Source organism: Bombyx mandarina, chromosome 03 (genome assembly GCF_030267445.1).
Source record: "Bombyx mandarina strain Sakado chromosome 03, ASM3026744v2".
Lineage (NCBI taxonomy): Eukaryota > Metazoa > Arthropoda > Insecta > Lepidoptera > Bombycidae > Bombyx > Bombyx mandarina.
This window is the reverse complement of record NC_143210.1, coordinates 2747612-2764303: the sequence shown is the minus strand read 5'-3', so window position 1 is coordinate 2764303 and position 16692 is coordinate 2747612. Positions and strand designations below refer to the sequence as shown.

The following is a 16692-nucleotide window of genomic DNA, read 5'->3' as shown; positions in this document are numbered from 1 at the left end:
ATACCTCACGACGACCTCTCGTTTTGATATTCGAAATAACAACTTTTTTTTTATTGCCTTTGTAGGCAGACGAGCGTACGGCCCACCTGATGGTAAGTGGTTACCGTCGCCCATGGACTTCAGCAATGCCAGGAGCAGAGCCAAGCCGCTGCCTACCAAAACTGCAACAAAACGCGATATTAAACCATAAAAGTTGTTTAAATTAAGATAATTATTATTTTAAAGCAACCAGATTCTCGACCGCACATCGCACATGTATGGAATAAATTTAAGGTACTACAAACCTGCATGTATTGCGTACGGTACCTGGGTACAGTATACGTAGATAGGATATCGTCCGGCTTAAATTCACCCTTGAATAAAATATTGAAGGGTCCGTAACGTTTTCACGTGAGCAAACTCCGAGTCTCGTTTGCCGGTCACACTGAAACGTATCGCGGAATACTAAAGACTTACTCAAAATTTATTAAAAACAAAATACAAAAAAACCAACCATAAACTGAGATCTTATTGGTAGGTTTATTACGATTCGTTTTTAAGTTAACCGTTTTTTTTCTATGTTTGTTTATGGTTTACAGATTATGCATTGTCGACCGGTCAATTAAATCAGCTGTCAGATGTCACGTTTGTCTTCTACCGAATCATTCCGGCAAATGGTTGGTCGTAAGCTGGAACTCATTGGTATCGTCGTTGTGGGCACATTACACAAAAAGTCTACCTACAAGTCATAATTATTGCCATCCATACGAGACATCTTCCTTTATGTTCCAAGGTTCGATATCCTCTTCGCGATATACACCGAACTTTAAATCAGGAATACAAATTTCGAACCACCTTTATTCTTAAGGCTTTTTGCACGGCCGATTTTTTTCTCTCTCTTCGCTCTAGTATGAAAATAAAACAGTAGGGTAAAACCCCCAGAGTCAGCCCCGCACCAGTACTCAGCCTTTATATGCTTTATTTTGGTATAAATAGTGCTGAAATTGATTTACACCATTGAAATAACGTTTAATCCAATCTATGCTCTCTTATTGGTTTCTATGCACATCTAGGAACCAATACCGTGACAGGTTGATCATCTGTACTCGTTCATTTCCACTGCCGCCAACGAAATGATAGGATGTGTCACTTTTGCTATTTTTTTCTTAAGGAAAAGTGTTCGAGGTTTTGGTAAGTTTTTCTATGAATTTGTTGTAATTGCTTGTAGATTTTTATGTTATGTTGTTGTATAATGTATTTTCTACGATAACATTAAGCATTAGAGGCATTTTATATGTTTATTTAGTTTCAATTTAGGGGGCCGACTTCTGGGTTACGATTTGTTAAGATTGATCCAGAAGTCAGCCGCAAGGGGCTGACTACTGGTTTTTTACGAATTTCTTAGAATTCGTTCAAATTAACACAGATAATAGTCCATAATATTTGCTTTGAATTGAATATAACTCTTAGATGACCATAAGGTCATTTTACTAGTAGTCAGCCGTGTATAAAAGTAAAATATATGCTGAGGGCTGACTAATGGACTGTTAACTCCTATAGTCGGCCGTTAGTTCTATTGTATAATATTGAAATTTAATGCCTTCTAATAAGGATCAAATTAAAATCTTTTATTCTAGAATTTCATCATGTCGAAACGACCAATCCACCAGTACAAAGAAGAGCAGTTGTCACAGGCTATGGCCGCGATCAGAAACGGGATGAAGATTAGAGAAGCTAGTCGAGTTTTTAGCGTACCACGAGGCACTCTACAAGATCGCCTGCATTTAAGAGTCCCAGAAGCACCTCGTAAAATGGGACCAGACTCAGTACTTACCAAAGAAGAGGAGACTGCCTTGAAAGACTGGTGCATAGCTTTAGCAAAATGTGGATTCCCTTTAAAATGTGATGATCTCCTTAATACCGTCCATATTATTATTTCCCAAGAAAACAGACCTAACCCATTTGTAAATAATAGGCCAGGGAAGAAATGGTACCAGTCATTTCTTAAACGGAATCCGGAGTTAAGAGAGCGGACACCTGAAAATATATCTAAGGGTCGAGCAGCAGTAACCGAAGAAGGTATTCGGAAGTGGTTTGCTGAACTACTGAAGCACTTACATGATATAAACGCGACTGATATTTTGACTAACCCAGACCGAATCTTTAATGGCGACGAAACCAGTTTCTACATATGTCCCAAAACAGGAAAAGTTATTGCACCCAGAGGATACAAAAATGTCTACAAAATTATTAAAGGCAAAGAAAAAGAGGCTGTTACTGTTCTTTTATTTATATCGGCTTCTGGGAAGACTTTGCCTCCATGTGTAGTCTTTCCCTATGTAAGACCGCCAAAAGATGTTATAAATAGTATGCCTGCTGGATGGCTGTTAGGAAAGTCAGAAACCGGGTGGATGAAGTCAGATATATTTTACGATTATATTGTCAAAGGATTGAACAAATGGGTGGAAGAACAAAACATTCCAAAACCAGTTCTCGTTTTTGTTGATGGACATAAAAGCCACTTAACACTGCGACTCAGTGAATATTGCAATGAAAATGGTATCATCCTTTACGCACTTCCACCAAATGCGACACATTTGATTCAGCCTGCAGACGTAAGTGTTTTCAAACCTTTGAAGTCAGAATGGAAAAACACAGTGCATATATGGGCAACTCAGCCAGAAAATATTAATAATGTACTGACAAAATCAACGTTTTCTCCATTGCTTAAAAAAGTTTTAGAGAATGAAAGTTTACCTGTAACCATCAAAAATGGTTTTCGTAAGTGTGGATTGTACCCTTGCGATCCAAACGCCTTGGACTATTCAAAATGTGTACAGAACAATTTACAGAAACTTCAATCTAATGCCACCAAGAATGTGAAATCTCCAGGCAATAAAATAAAAAACAGACATTTTGATACCGCCATCAAGATAATTAATAAGCTCAGTAACGAGTTGGAAAATGCTGGAGTGGACGCCAAAATCGTAATCGATGTTTTAAACACAGCAAAGAATGTGGTCGGTACTGAAAGCCTAAATTCTACAGCAAATTCAATTAGCCAGGCCGTCCAAATCGATACCTCAAGTTCTATTGACCGTATACATAAAAAGCAACCAAACATAGTGCCAGAATCAGTTGAAATTTCTGATGTTAGTTTGCCAATTATAGGGGATTACACATTGGACAATAATTTCATTAATTTAACCGAAAGTGAAGTACCCTTAAATGACTTCGAATTCATAACAAACTTTGAAGTCCTGCGACAAAATCACGAAGTCCAGGAAACAGGAGCATCTGAATTTAATACGCAAGCAGATAATAACTGCGTCAAAGCATGTTCTCCAGCTGAAAAATCAGAATTAATATCTAAAAAATACTCGATAAATAGAAATATTGAGACTGAAACAAATACTGACCAAAATAAAATTGAGGGTGATAAAGAAAATGAAATAAAAGACGAATCACTTTTAGAAAATAATAACTATATTACGAAGAACATAATAACAAATATAGACTCGAACCTAAACCCGACCAAAACTGAAATTTTACAAGAAAACAATATAAATATCCAAAACCAATTTAACAAACCCAATTTAAAAACAAACAAAATAACTGTCTTGTCCAATATTGTTGTCAAATCAGGAAATATATCACCCGTTTTATGTAAGCATTTAACCTTGCCCAGTGTATCTAAGACCACAAAAAAGATGATATCAATTAATAGAATAGGAGCCATTTCCTCTGATGAGTGGAGACAGTTCGAAAAGCAGAAGGAAGAAGTGAAGGAACAGAAAAAGAACGAAATATTGATTAAAAAGCAGAAAAGAATGGAAGCTAGAAAAAAGATTGAAGAAGAAAGACAAAAGAAGAAAGAAGAATTACAAAAAAGGAAAGCTGAAAAGTTTTTGATTTCCAAAAAAAGTAAAAGGAAGAAGAAAAGTGCGACATGCACAGTAAACAGAATAAGATGCGATTTGTGTGAAGAGGAATTGACTAGTGACACAGAAATAAACGATTTAAAAAATATTGGTTGTGACAATTGTCCTGCGTGGTATCATTTAAAATGTACTATATTTGCAGGTGAAGACTATGAAAATGTGTATAATAAAGAATTTGTATGTCCAACGTGCAATAATAAGTAAAAGGCTGACTATAGGGTAAGACATGGCTGACTTGTGGAGAAATGAGGCTGACTACCGGTGAAAAGTGCCATATTTTGTTTAATGTTGATTTTTTCTATAATTCTAACATAATTATATATTTTTTTTTGTCTCCTTAATAAAAATAATAAACAAACTTTCTGTTAAAAAAATCTTTTCATTTATAGTCCCTTATTTTTAAAAATACAGGTGATTCAAGTTAAGATTCCCACTAAAAGGCTGACTACTGGGTGTTTTACCCTATTATTAAACAATTGAGACCCGATCACGTTCCGCTGTGACTATTTATCTATTTATTACACTTAACGTAAAATTACATTGGCGGACTTGATGCCTAATGCATTCTCTACCAGTCAACCAAAGATAGTGCAGAGTAAATAGTGGTAGGTGCAATGAAATTTATATTAAGTTACAAATACAGACACAAAAAAGTATATATATAGGTACACAATCACATATACACATACATGCATACATACAGATAATAGTTACATATTAACGAATCGAACGAAAATGTTCCCGTAAATTTCCCAAATAAATAAAAAATACATATATACCATATACTGAACAATTACGAATCCATAAATAAACAGTCAAATAGGGCGAGCCGTTCTCGAGTGTTTCTCGTTGTGAATGCATGTAATTGATCCTTCGATCAATAATACTACTAGATTCGCGATTAGCGCTCCAAAAACGGCCCGAAAAATAAGACCACAAATAAATTTGTGGTCTTATTTCAAATTAGTATGGTCCAATCATAGCCAACACTAAGACGTCAAAACGCTGCAATGCGCGTTCAAAAACTGAGTAAAAAACCACCGTAACACCAAGGTTTTGGAAGGAATATCTTTTTTTGGTAAATTTATATTATTAAGTGTTTTTCATAAAATAATAAACACAATTATATTGTAAATAAAACAGAATTTACGAATATTGTAATTGTTTGGCCAATGTTTGCAACAAGGCACCAACTATTGTAACAAACATCACCTATTCTTGGACAGGGAATGCATAGAGTAGTTTTGTTATTTTATAATGTTATTTTTGTTTGTAGATTTCCTAGTAGCCCCTTGTCGCTGTGCACAATGGATATATATTGTCGCGAAAGAAAGAGAAGAAATATAGAACCCTTATAAAAATTCTAGAATTGTTCAATGGTGGTGGCAAATCAATGCAAAAAAGTATTAAAAAAACTTTATATGTATGTGTAAATATTTTAAGCGTATATGCTGAAAAGGATTTGTTTTCTGGGGGAAACGAACACAGCCATAAAATAAGCCTAAATTAAACTGATTATAGAAAAATTCATTGATATAAGATTACATTATATTTGTAAAAAAAAACCGCTCATATAAAAATGACTTCTAAAAGACAGCTTTATAACAAACTGAATCTGTTTAAAGGTAATTAAACCTACATTATTGTTTTAATTACTTCTGTATAAAGAATACGTGGAAAACATGTTTCGTGTTTCCTTTCATATTTTTTTTACTTTATTCAATTTTATTTTTTATCACCTATTTGTTGTAATAGCGGCAATGTAAAATATTATCTACTACTTTTTTCAATCGGTCAAAAATAGTTGCGACCATACAAAACAAACCTAAAACAAATATGTATATTCTGCAACTCTATGTCTTTCAATACTTACTGTGTTCTGAGCATTGAAATGTAATACCAAGAACTACATCTAGTTCCACAATACAATAAGCACGAAATTTTAAACAAATATTTTTAACCTTATAAATTAGGATTTAAGTATCATTTTAGAATAAATATTTTTGTACTGATGACTTTTTATGTTCAAGTGACATTTTAAATTTATTCCATAATATTCTTTTTCTGACGAAAGGACCTAAATACATATATTTTGCAATGGTAATTAAACTTTATGTTTAAGTTTTAAGGTTTATAATAAACTGAAGTCGTTAACATTATTAAACTTTTTTCTAAGAAATGAAGATGTTTTCGTGTCTGCAAACGTGGCCACTGGAGCGTCTTATTTTTGTTCCTGATCCTTAATCTAGTACTATTATTGATCGAAGAATTGATCTTTATAAAACGAATAACTCGCGTCGAAAACATCGCAATACCACAACGTAATAAGAACCAAACAAGAAACTGCCGTAACGAATCTTCTGCCTTTATTAAAATAGTTGTTTAATAAAGGCTCGCGTAACTTCTCCCGTTGGCCTTCTATATTGCACAAGTTACGTATATTGTTCACAGACATCGCTAACCTAAAGGCTAGAAAATATTATAAATGACAAGACTTTTGAAAATAACGTCGTATTTTCCGTTTCTAATGGCTCAGTTAAAGGAACAAGGCCTTTGTTGGCCGGGATATCGTGGAAAGATGATCTCCGGATCATCGCCCAACAAATTATTTTCCCCTACCTATATGCTGGTAGCCTAAGAGGCTATTCCAGCTACGCCCGGACGGGTAGGTGAGCTCACGAGCTCAACCTGAGAGACTTTGCCAACACTAGCCCTAGCAAGAGCAGTGCTTCGCAGAATCTACTACCGGATTGGAATCGCGACCCACTGAGAAAATCCGGCGAGAAACTCAGTGGGCTTTGTCTTTGGGCTAGATCGCTCGTCAAGCTTGACGAGAACGGTGACCGGTGCTGGAGAGGTCTAAAAGCACCGAGAGTGAATCCGGGGGATCCGGCAAGACCAGACAGGCAGTGCTACGTAAGATTCGAACTGACCACACTACCGAGTTTGCGGGTAATTGCGGGCGATACGACCCCGTCAGCTATCTGTCGCGGGCTATCAGACAATCATCCATCTACAGAGATCTTTGACGATGGCTTCTAATGCCTCGAATACTTGATTAAGTTAACTTATATTATCGTTAAATGCATTGAAATACAAAGATTAAACAGTCAAAATAGATCAATGCGCCATTCTGTAAGTTTTTTGTTGCAAAAAAATAACGGCAACGCCTTTCCAACCTGCGACCTACTAACAGCCAGGTTCTAAGATCAAACGTATTGCTAATATGTATAAATCTTAAATTATAGATAACGACATAATAAATGGGGATAACAATGGTATAAGGGGATGAAATGATGGAAACAGCTTTTTATTACACATAAACTTGTACGAAGTTATAAGTCTTAGAACAATTATTAAATATACCAAAACTAGCGAGAGTTTGCTACATGTAAGTGGCCATCCGTGATCGCATGTGTAAGTGTGCATAATGCGCTACGAAATTGTAATGCGTCATTAAAAATCTTCAACGAGAACACCATTAAGACATTTCATCACTAAGGGTGGATTCGACCAAACAAAAGTAAATCTTATTGTTAGAATAACTCGTCAGTTAATCGAGATTAAATCAATTTTACGTTTTACCATCTACAATTCTAAGAATAGTGGGCCTATTCGGGAATTGTTACTATACCGCCGTTTCGCACGGAATAACGGAGCTATTCCTAGAATAATGTAATGGCGTCAGTCAGTCTAATCATCTGATTTCTGTCATTTCATAAATATTTATTCTGTTTTAATTTCAAGTCAACGCAATGTACTAAATTATTATTAATAGTCTGGCATTGTATAATGCAACGTTTAAACGAAAAAAGATAAAACCACACGACAAAACTTGACAATTCCCTCAAACAAACAACAAATAAAATTAATACGTTTGACAGTTAGATACCTTCTTACATAACAGCTACTTTTTCACACTAATCGGCAAAATCGAGTTGACGCAATGTATGCTCTTACACTATGCCGTTTTACGACAACATTTATTTGCCGGATTTTATTTTCGTTCACCATTCACTCTGCTATTCGCGTATTCCTAGCGCAAGTATACTATCGTTTACATTCCGATAGAGGCACCCGTCACGTGCGGACGTGCTCATCGTCCACTCGATCGCCCGGTCTTTGTTCGCCCGGCTTTTGTTAGCCCGGCCATTGTTCGCGCGGCCTGTGTTCGTGATACATCTGCCGACCAAGTGTGTTTCCTGGAAGCTTTTATTTGTTTCGTTTTAGTTATTTTTGTGTTCGTGGAACATTTGCCGACAAAGTGTTTTCCTGCAAGTATTTATTTGTTTTGTTTCTTTTTGTAATTTCTGTTTTGTTGTGCTTTTTCTTTGTCCTGTAGTAATCGCGCCGCATTGCCACCTGTGTTCAATAGAACCGCTCAGGTCCGAGAAGTTGGGGCCTCGCCGCAAGGCGAGTGTTTTCAAGACCCGGGGCCGCCCCACCTGGGTACTCAGCGATCATGGACGCTGTATTCGCGGAATTCCTCCGACTTCGCCACCCACAGCTCGCCTCAGAGTTTCTGGCCTTCAAGGCCAATCACACTGCGAGCCCTCTCGAGGACTCCGCCGCGCTCGCTGCTCCTGCGTCGCCTGTACCTGCGTGCAGAGCTTCTGCATTGAGCACCGCAGCCTCTGTCGTGCCTGCCGCTCCCGTGTCGCCTATACTGGCGAGAAAAGCTGCTGCGTCGTCCGCCGTGACCATCGTTTCAGCTGAGCGATCATCCGCGGCCTCCGTCGCGCCCTCTAAAGCACCTACACTTGCTCGTAGGTCGCCTGCACCCGCCTCCTCGTGCTCCGACTCTGACTCGGACATGGAGGTCGACCTCGCCCCCGCCTCATCGACGGATGGATTCACCCTGGTACAGAAGGGTAAGAAGCGTGCCGCGGAGTCTCGAGCTCCCGCGGCCGCTAAAATTAGCAAAGCCGTGAACGCGTCGCGCCCCCGCCCTCAGACTCCCGTTGCGCCCCCAGCCCGTGCCACTCCGTCGCCGCGTCCGGTGGCTCAAAATAAAACCCAGACCCCTCCCCCGGTTATCCTTCAGGAGAAGGCAGCTTGGGATCGAGTTTGCCTGGCCCTTAAGGCCAAAAATATAAATTTCACGAATGCCCGTAACCTCGCGAACGGCATTCAAATTAAGGTTCAAACACCCGACGACCATAGGGCCCTCTCTTCTTACCTCCGTAAGGAGCGTATAAGTTTCCATACGTATACGCTCCAGGAGGAACGCGAACTCCGTGCCGTCATACGTGGCATCCCTAAAGAGTTGGATGCCGAACTCGTCAAGGCCGACCTTCTGGAACAAGGCCTACCAGTAAATTCAGTGCACCGCATGCACACCGGCCGCGGTAGGGAACCATATAATATGGTTCTAGTCGCCCTCCAGCCTACCCCCGAGGGTAAGCAAATTTTTAACATACGGACCGTCTGTAGGCTCTCCGGTATCGCCGTCGAAGCCCCCCATAAAAAAGGCACTCCTAGCCAGTGCCATAACTGTCAACTGTACGGGCATTCTTCCCGTAACTGTCACGCGCGCCCCCGATGCGTCAAGTGTTTAGGCGATCACGCTACGGCCCTATGCACTCGCGATCAAAAAACCGCGACGGAACCGCCTAGCTGCGTCCTGTGTCGAACACAGGGTCACCCCGCAAATTACCGCGGATGCCCCCGAGCCCCGAAAATAAATCGCCGCGTCGCCCGACAAAACCGCCTCCGAGCTTCCCATCCAGACATCAAAGCCTCGGCACCCTCTGTGTCGCAGGCTAAGCCAGCGTTCGTTCCGGCGCCGGTGCCCAGTGGCTCGGCCTGGGCGAGACCGCTGCCGTACACGAACACGGCTACAACTCCCTCCTCCGCGATTCGTCCCGCCCCCGCGACTCGTCCCACCCCCGCGATACGCCCCTCCCCCGCGAATTTCCCTCCGACAGCGTCCGACAATCTTGCTCTAGCGATCGACTTCTTTCAATCGATTAACTTTGAGCGCGTTAACGCTTTAGGTGACGCCATTCGCGCTGCCTCCACTGCACAACACTTCATCGCCGTTGTGCAAGAATACGCTGACGTATACGCGTCGTTAAATACGTACGTCCTCCCCTCGCTCCGCCGGTAATCAATGGCGTACATAAGTAGAATAAAGCCCCTATCCGTAACGATAGGATTTTTTAACGCTTACGGCCTCGCAAATCAACGTGATCAGGTTTGTGATTTTTTGCGTGACCATCAAATTGACATCTTTTTGGTGCAGGAGACCCTGCTTAAGCCCGCGCGCCGCGACCCTAAAATCGCGAACTATAACATGGTTAGGAACGACAGGCTCACTGCTCGTGGTGGTGGTACCGTCATTTACTATAGACGAGCCCTGCACTGCGTCCCACTCGACCCCCCCGCGCTTTCTAACATCGAAGCATCAGTATGCCGAATCTCACTGACTGGACACGCGCCGATCGTTATCGCGTCCGTTTATCTTCCACCGGATAAGATCGTTCTAAGCAGCGATATCGAGGCGCTGCTCGGCATGGGAAGCTCTGTCATTCTGGCGGGCGACCTTAATTGTAAACACGTCAGGTGGAACTCGCACACCACAACCCCGAATGGCAGGCGGCTTGACGCGTTAGTCGATGATCTCGCCTTCGATATCGTCGCTCCGCTAACCCCGACTCACTACCCGCTAAATATCGCGCATCGCCCGGATATACTCGACATAGCGTTATTAAAAAACGTAACTCTGCGCTTACACTCGATCGAAGTAGTTTCAGAGTTAGATTCAGACCATCGTCCCGTCGTTATGAAGCTCGGTCGCGCTCCCGATTCCGTTCCCGTCACGAGGACTGTGGTGGATTGGCACACGCTGGGCATCAGCCTGGCTGAATCTGATCCACCATCGCTCCCGTTTAGCCCGGACTCTACCCCGTCTCCTCAGGATACCGCTGAAGCCATAGACATCTTAACGTCACACATCACCTCGACATTAAATAGGTCATCGAAGCAAGTTGTAGCGGAGGACTTCCTTCACCGCTTCAAATTGCCGGACGATATTAGGGAACTCCTTAGAGCTAAGAACGCCTCGATCCGCGCCTACGATAGGTATCCTACCGTGGATAATCGTACTCGAATGCGTGCCCTACAACGCGACCTAAAGTCTCGCATCGCCGAAGTCCGAGATGCCAGATGGTCTGATTTCTTAGAAAGACTCGCGCCCTCCCAAAGGTCTTACTACCGCTTAGCTCGTACTCTCAAATCGGATACGGTAGTAACTATGCCCCCCCTCGTAGGCCCCTCAGGCCAACTCGCGGCGTTCGATGATGATGAAAAAGCAGAGCTGCTGGCCGATACACTGCAAACCCAGTGCACGCCCAGCACTCAATCCATGGACCCTGTTCATGTAGAATTAGTAGACAGTGAGGTAGAACGCAGAGCCTCCTTGCCACCCTCGGATGCGTTACCACCCGTCACCCCGATGGAAGTTAAAGACTTGATCAAAGACCTACGTCCTCGCAAGGCTCCCGGTTCCGACGGTATATCTAACCGCGTTATTAAACTTCTACCCGTCCAACTCATCGTGATGTTGGCATCTATTTTCAATGCCGCTATGGCGAACTGTATCTTTCCCGCGGTGTGGAAAGAAGCGGACGTTATCGGCATACATAAACCCGGTAAACCAAAAAATCATCCGACGAGCTACCGCCCGATTAGCCTCCTCATGTCTCTAGGCAAACTGTATGAGCGTCTGCTCTACAAACGCCTCAGAGACTTCGTCTCATCCAAGGGCATTCTCATCGATGAACAATTCGGATTCCGTACAAATCACTCATGCGTTCAACAGGTGCACCGCCTCACGGAGCACATTCTTGTGGGGCTTAATCGACCAAAACCGTTATACACGGGAGCTCTCTTCTTCGACGTCGCAAAAGCGTTCGACAAAGTCTGGCACAATGGTTTGATTTTCAAACTATTCAACATGGGCGTGCCGGATAGTCTCGTGCTCATCATACGGGACTTCTTGTCGAACCGCTCTTTTCGATATCGAGTCGAGGGAACCCGCTCCTCCCCACGACCTCTCACAGCTGGAGTCCCGCAAGGCTCTGTCCTCTCACCCCTCCTATTTAGCTTATTCGTCAACGATATTCCCCGGTCGCCGCCGACCCATTTAGCTTTATTCGCCGACGACACGACTGTTTACTATTCTAGTAGAAATAAGTCCCTAATCGCGAAGAAGCTTCAGAGCGCAGCCCTAGCCCTAGGACAGTGGTTCCGAAAATGGCGCATAGACATCAACCCATCGAAAAGTACTGCGGTGCTATTTCAGAGGGGAAGCTCCACACGGATTTCCTCCCGGATTAGGAGGAGGAATCTCACACCCCCGATTACTCTCTTTAGACAACCCATACCCTGGGCTAGGAAGGTCAAGTACCTGGGCGTTACCCTGGATGCATCGATGACATTCCGCCCGCATATAAAATCAGTCCGTGACCGTGCCGCGTTTATTCTCGGTAGACTCTACCCCATGATCTGTAAGCGGAGTAAAATGTCCCTTCGGAACAAGGTGACACTTTACAAAACTTGCATAAGGCCCGTCATGACTTACGCGAGTGTGGTGTTCGCTCACGCGGCCCGCACACACATAGACACCCTTCAATCCCTACAATCCCGCTTTTGTAGGTTAGCTGTCGGGGCTCCGTGGTTCGTGAGGAACGTTGACCTACACGACGACCTGGGCCTCGAATCAATTCGGAAATACATGAAGTCAGCGTCGGAACGATACTTCGATAAGGCTATGCGTCATGATAATCGCCTTATCGTTGCCGCCGCTGACTACTCCCCGAATCCTGATCATGCAGGAGCCAGTCACCGTCGACGCCCTAGACACGTCCTTACGGATCCATCAGATCCAATAACCGTTGCATTAGATGCCTTCAGCTCTAATACTAGGGGCAGGCTTAGGGACCCCGGTAACCGTACTCGTCGAACTCGACAAAGAGGTCGACGTGCAACCTAACCCATGCATCAGCCCGCTGAGTTTCTCGCCGGATCTTCTCAGCGGGTCGCGATTCCGATCCGGTAGTAGATTCATTCGCGAAACAATTGCTCTTGAGTTGTTAGGTCTCCTTCGGAGGCGCTCGGGCGGTTGTTAGCAAATCCCGCCCCTCTTGGCTGAGCCTTTGCTCGCCCACCTGTCCTGGTGAAACTGGAAAGGCCTTCGGGCCACCAGTAAATTTTCAATCATAAAAAAAAAAAAAAAAAAAAACTATCGTTTACTTGGAAAAACGACTATGGATTTACTCGAGATTAAAATCATGGAATAGGCTATTCCTCGTATAGTTACTCGTGTATAAATTTAAGTTTGGTCGAGTCCACCCTAAGTGCATCAACGTCAAGCAAAGCCCAACCCGTACGTACCGACGTATAATTCTATTTTAAACCCGCTCGATCGATCGGCTCATCGCAAAGCAATACATCACGATGGGTCCGCCCCTTTTCTGTTCCTCCGTAAAAATGCGGCCGTCGCCTTCCGAAGCCTTCGGGAAATTTTATCAATCGCTTTTTTTGCCGATATCATATTCGTCGTGGACGACCTACTTTAAGGAATCTTCGCGTCAACTCGAACTCATCAGTCGCCGAGGTGGCTTCGGTTACATCAGCAAATGCTTTTGGCGTGACATGGATTAATTTGTGGATACATTATATTCCGCTTGTGATTAGCACGCGGTTTTGAGGCAATTGACAACGAAACCAACAATAATCGCACGGCATTCCCTACATACGTATCATTCAATTTGTGTATGTATATGTATGTCTGTGTGCATATAGGTGGATTGGTACACCGCGCCTAATTAATTTCCAAATGATTCTTGTCCACCTGATGGTTGTCTGGAAGAGATCGCTCTTAGCAATAACACTGCCAATTGTACTCTTTTGTATTTAATGTTTCGCATTGTTTTTTAGTGTATAATAAAGAACATTCTCTCTCTTTCACTCTCTCTCAATCCTTATCATAAAACTGCGATGATAATAGCCTTGTATGGCCACAAAATTTGTGGTGCCAATCTAGAGATTAAAGCCCAGGGCCCAAACAAAATCTGTTCAACCAAAAAGCCGTGCTTAGCTTTGCCGTATAGCTTTGCCTTCAACCCCGTCTGACCGGATATAATTCGTCTAATGCGTCGGTGGGACGAACCTAAAGCGCCCACATAGACTGAAGAGATTCAATTAGATCCACCTGAAGCTTTTGACTGACTATAGAACATATGTGTTGAATAGTATTTTCTACGGTTTTCGCAAGTCGCAAACAGAATAAAAGCTACTGATACGGCTTAATCCCTCGTTGTTTTTTTGTTTGAACACTAAATTAAAATGTGTTCAGCGAGCTAAGGCCTTTGTCGTGTCTTTGTGTCGTGTATAATCTATACTATGCTAATCCACCTGTAATTAAATTAGCTTTAAGCTAACTACTCTGTAACTATAGCATAATCTGTCTCTTAAATTTTTTTTAAGAGGGAAACACTTCCGTTTCCTTATTTCATATTTTAACCCTTGACCGTACTTCTTTATTTCATTATTTTATCAAAATACAAAAAAAAAATCTCTAAACAAACTATTGTACAAATATAAAATAAAGTCTCGTAAGCAACAAATTGTATCACCAGATACACAGTGTTTCAATAAAAAATTAAAATGATAATATTTAGTTGATTTGAATTTTGAGTTCATCTTAATCTCTCATGGTGCTCGCCAAAATTGGTGTTGTGCTTTGAAATTATCAACCATCGTCCGTTTCTGTGGTAGTCCAAGAGAACAGACATCGCGTCTCATCGCGACAGAAACCGCCCAGTACGGAGCAAGGTGTCCCCAAGTTTTTCTGTCCACCAGAGATTCATCTCATGAAAACCTAATAGTATTCTTTTTAAAATACCTAATTCTCTTTATATATATTTTAAAGCACTAAAGGACATCGGAAAAAATGGCTGGTTGTTTGAAAGGAGTTTCGGAGGCAATTGGGATATTATCGTATATAACAACACACACAGCAACAGCAACAATTGCAATACCAATTGTGATAATGTATGTAAACGATATTGCGTGCTTAGTCTGTGGCATGTGAAAATCGAATTAAAAATTAAATTTGACATTTATATTGTCACAAACAACAAACAAAAGGAAATCATTTCGAACAGCCACGAATTAAATAACATTCTTGAATTGAAAATAAAATGTAGCTATTGTGTGTTTGTTAACGAGGAGTTGCTACCTAATTGCTTTACAATTAGTGACGGTGCCATCAATCAGCCGGCGTGAGCTGAATTCAAACTTTCTTTTAAACACGCGATTGATATTTAATTTACAACCTTTGTTTAACAAATTCCACTGTAAGTTATGTTCTACTGTGTCTGCCTGTCGAACAGACTTCTAACTACAAGCAGCAATTTAGAAGGTCACACATATGCGCCCCTTAATGAAGACGTGCATATTATTATAAGACACAAACTATAAATCCTTGAAGAGTTATTGTTAAATATGCAACATATCGTCGTTGTCAAACCAAAATCTGCTACGTGCACTTTTTGAGATTTTTACTTTTTGACTTTTTTGTATAGTTCACAGCCCTTTCTATCGTATAAAAAAAACTATTATGTGTCTATAGCTTTAATATTTATCTATAGCTTTCATTTGATATAGCTCTTAAAGATTCACTTTCATATAAAATTTTATACGAAAATGTTTTTACTCGTTAATTCATAATAGAGTTTTTGCACATACCAGATTTTGGTTTGACAGCGACGATATTAATTATCGAACACCGGGTTAAATTTAATATCCGTAAGTAACTTTGGAGCAAGCTCCTCAAGATTTTTCACTGAATGAAGCTAAATTAAATACTCTTTTTTTTCTTTACAGGTAAGCAACAGTTTTGGTCCCAAAGGGCGTTCGAAGACTAAAGGTAGACTGTGTTTTACTTTTTACCTAACTTCAGAATGGAAAATTAGATTTTTCTTTATGTTAAAGTAAATGTATTTTGTAACAATATGTTCAACGGAATTCCTACGTTTATAAATAAATATTAAAAACACATTAGATAAAACGATATATATTATCGCCACATTCATGACAAGAGAAGAGTTCATTGACCACTTATATCCAAAAACTATTTCCTTCGTACCCTATCAAGAAAGGAGGTCAATTGTATTTGTAATGACATATTCCTTTTCAAATATCGCACTATAGTTTGACTGATATCCGAGTCGGTAATAAGAAGAGCCACAGCCGCAATTTATTATCGCTGGAAAAAAAAAGTTAACAATATAATTTCAAAAATAGCATTCGAATTCTAACAACAAACACAGATACACGCAATCAGATTACAACCCTATATAAGACACACATAGAAACGATGCGACTCATAAGTTGTTACTATCTCAGACGTGTGCGGATTTTGTGAGCGTTAATTAATATTGCGGTGTGGTACACAGCGTTAAACCGGTCATGGATGAAAGGGTCTTTTATTGTGGGAACCTAGCAGGGTGACGGGTTAAACCGGGCCAAGCAAATTGAAGCTATTTATAAATATAAGTAGGCAAAGCGCTGCCGCAATATCGGAACGACAGACGTTCTACTTTTTTTTTTATTGCTTAGATGGGTGGACGATGTTAAGTGGTTACTGGAGCCCATAGACATTTACAACGTAAATGCGCCACCCAACTTGAGATATAAGTTCTAAGATCTCAGTATAGTTACAACGGCTGCCCTACCCTTCAAACTGAAACGCATTACTGCTTCA

General features: G+C 41.3%; 2 protein-coding genes and 1 long non-coding RNA gene across 5 annotated transcripts in view; all 3 read left to right on the top strand.

Annotated features, from left to right (window-relative positions):
• The window catches only part of aPKC (protein kinase C iota type), a 227409-nt gene that overhangs the window by 125137 nt on the left and 85580 nt on the right, over window positions 1-16692 (top strand). The gene's annotated exons all lie outside the window — the stretch shown is intronic.
• LOC149503243 (uncharacterized) lies at window positions 896-4294 on the top strand. Its single transcript, XM_089739234.1, has 2 exons — window positions 896-1170; window positions 1617-4294. The coding sequence occupies exon 2, from the start codon at window positions 1626-1628 to the stop codon at window positions 4122-4124; it is 2499 nt and encodes an 832-aa protein (XP_089595360.1). The 5' UTR covers window positions 896-1170; window positions 1617-1625; the 3' UTR covers window positions 4125-4294.
• On the top strand, window positions 4790-5603 carry LOC149503242 (uncharacterized). Its single transcript, XR_016325577.1, has 2 exons — window positions 4790-4998; window positions 5197-5603. It is a non-coding gene; the product is annotated as an uncharacterized LOC149503242 (long non-coding RNA).

Excerpts from the sequence above, each read along its gene's own strand:
- LOC149503243 (XM_089739234.1), top strand. The coding sequence starts at position 1,626 with ATGTCGAAACGACCAATCCACCAGTACAAAGAAGAGCAGTTGTCACAG.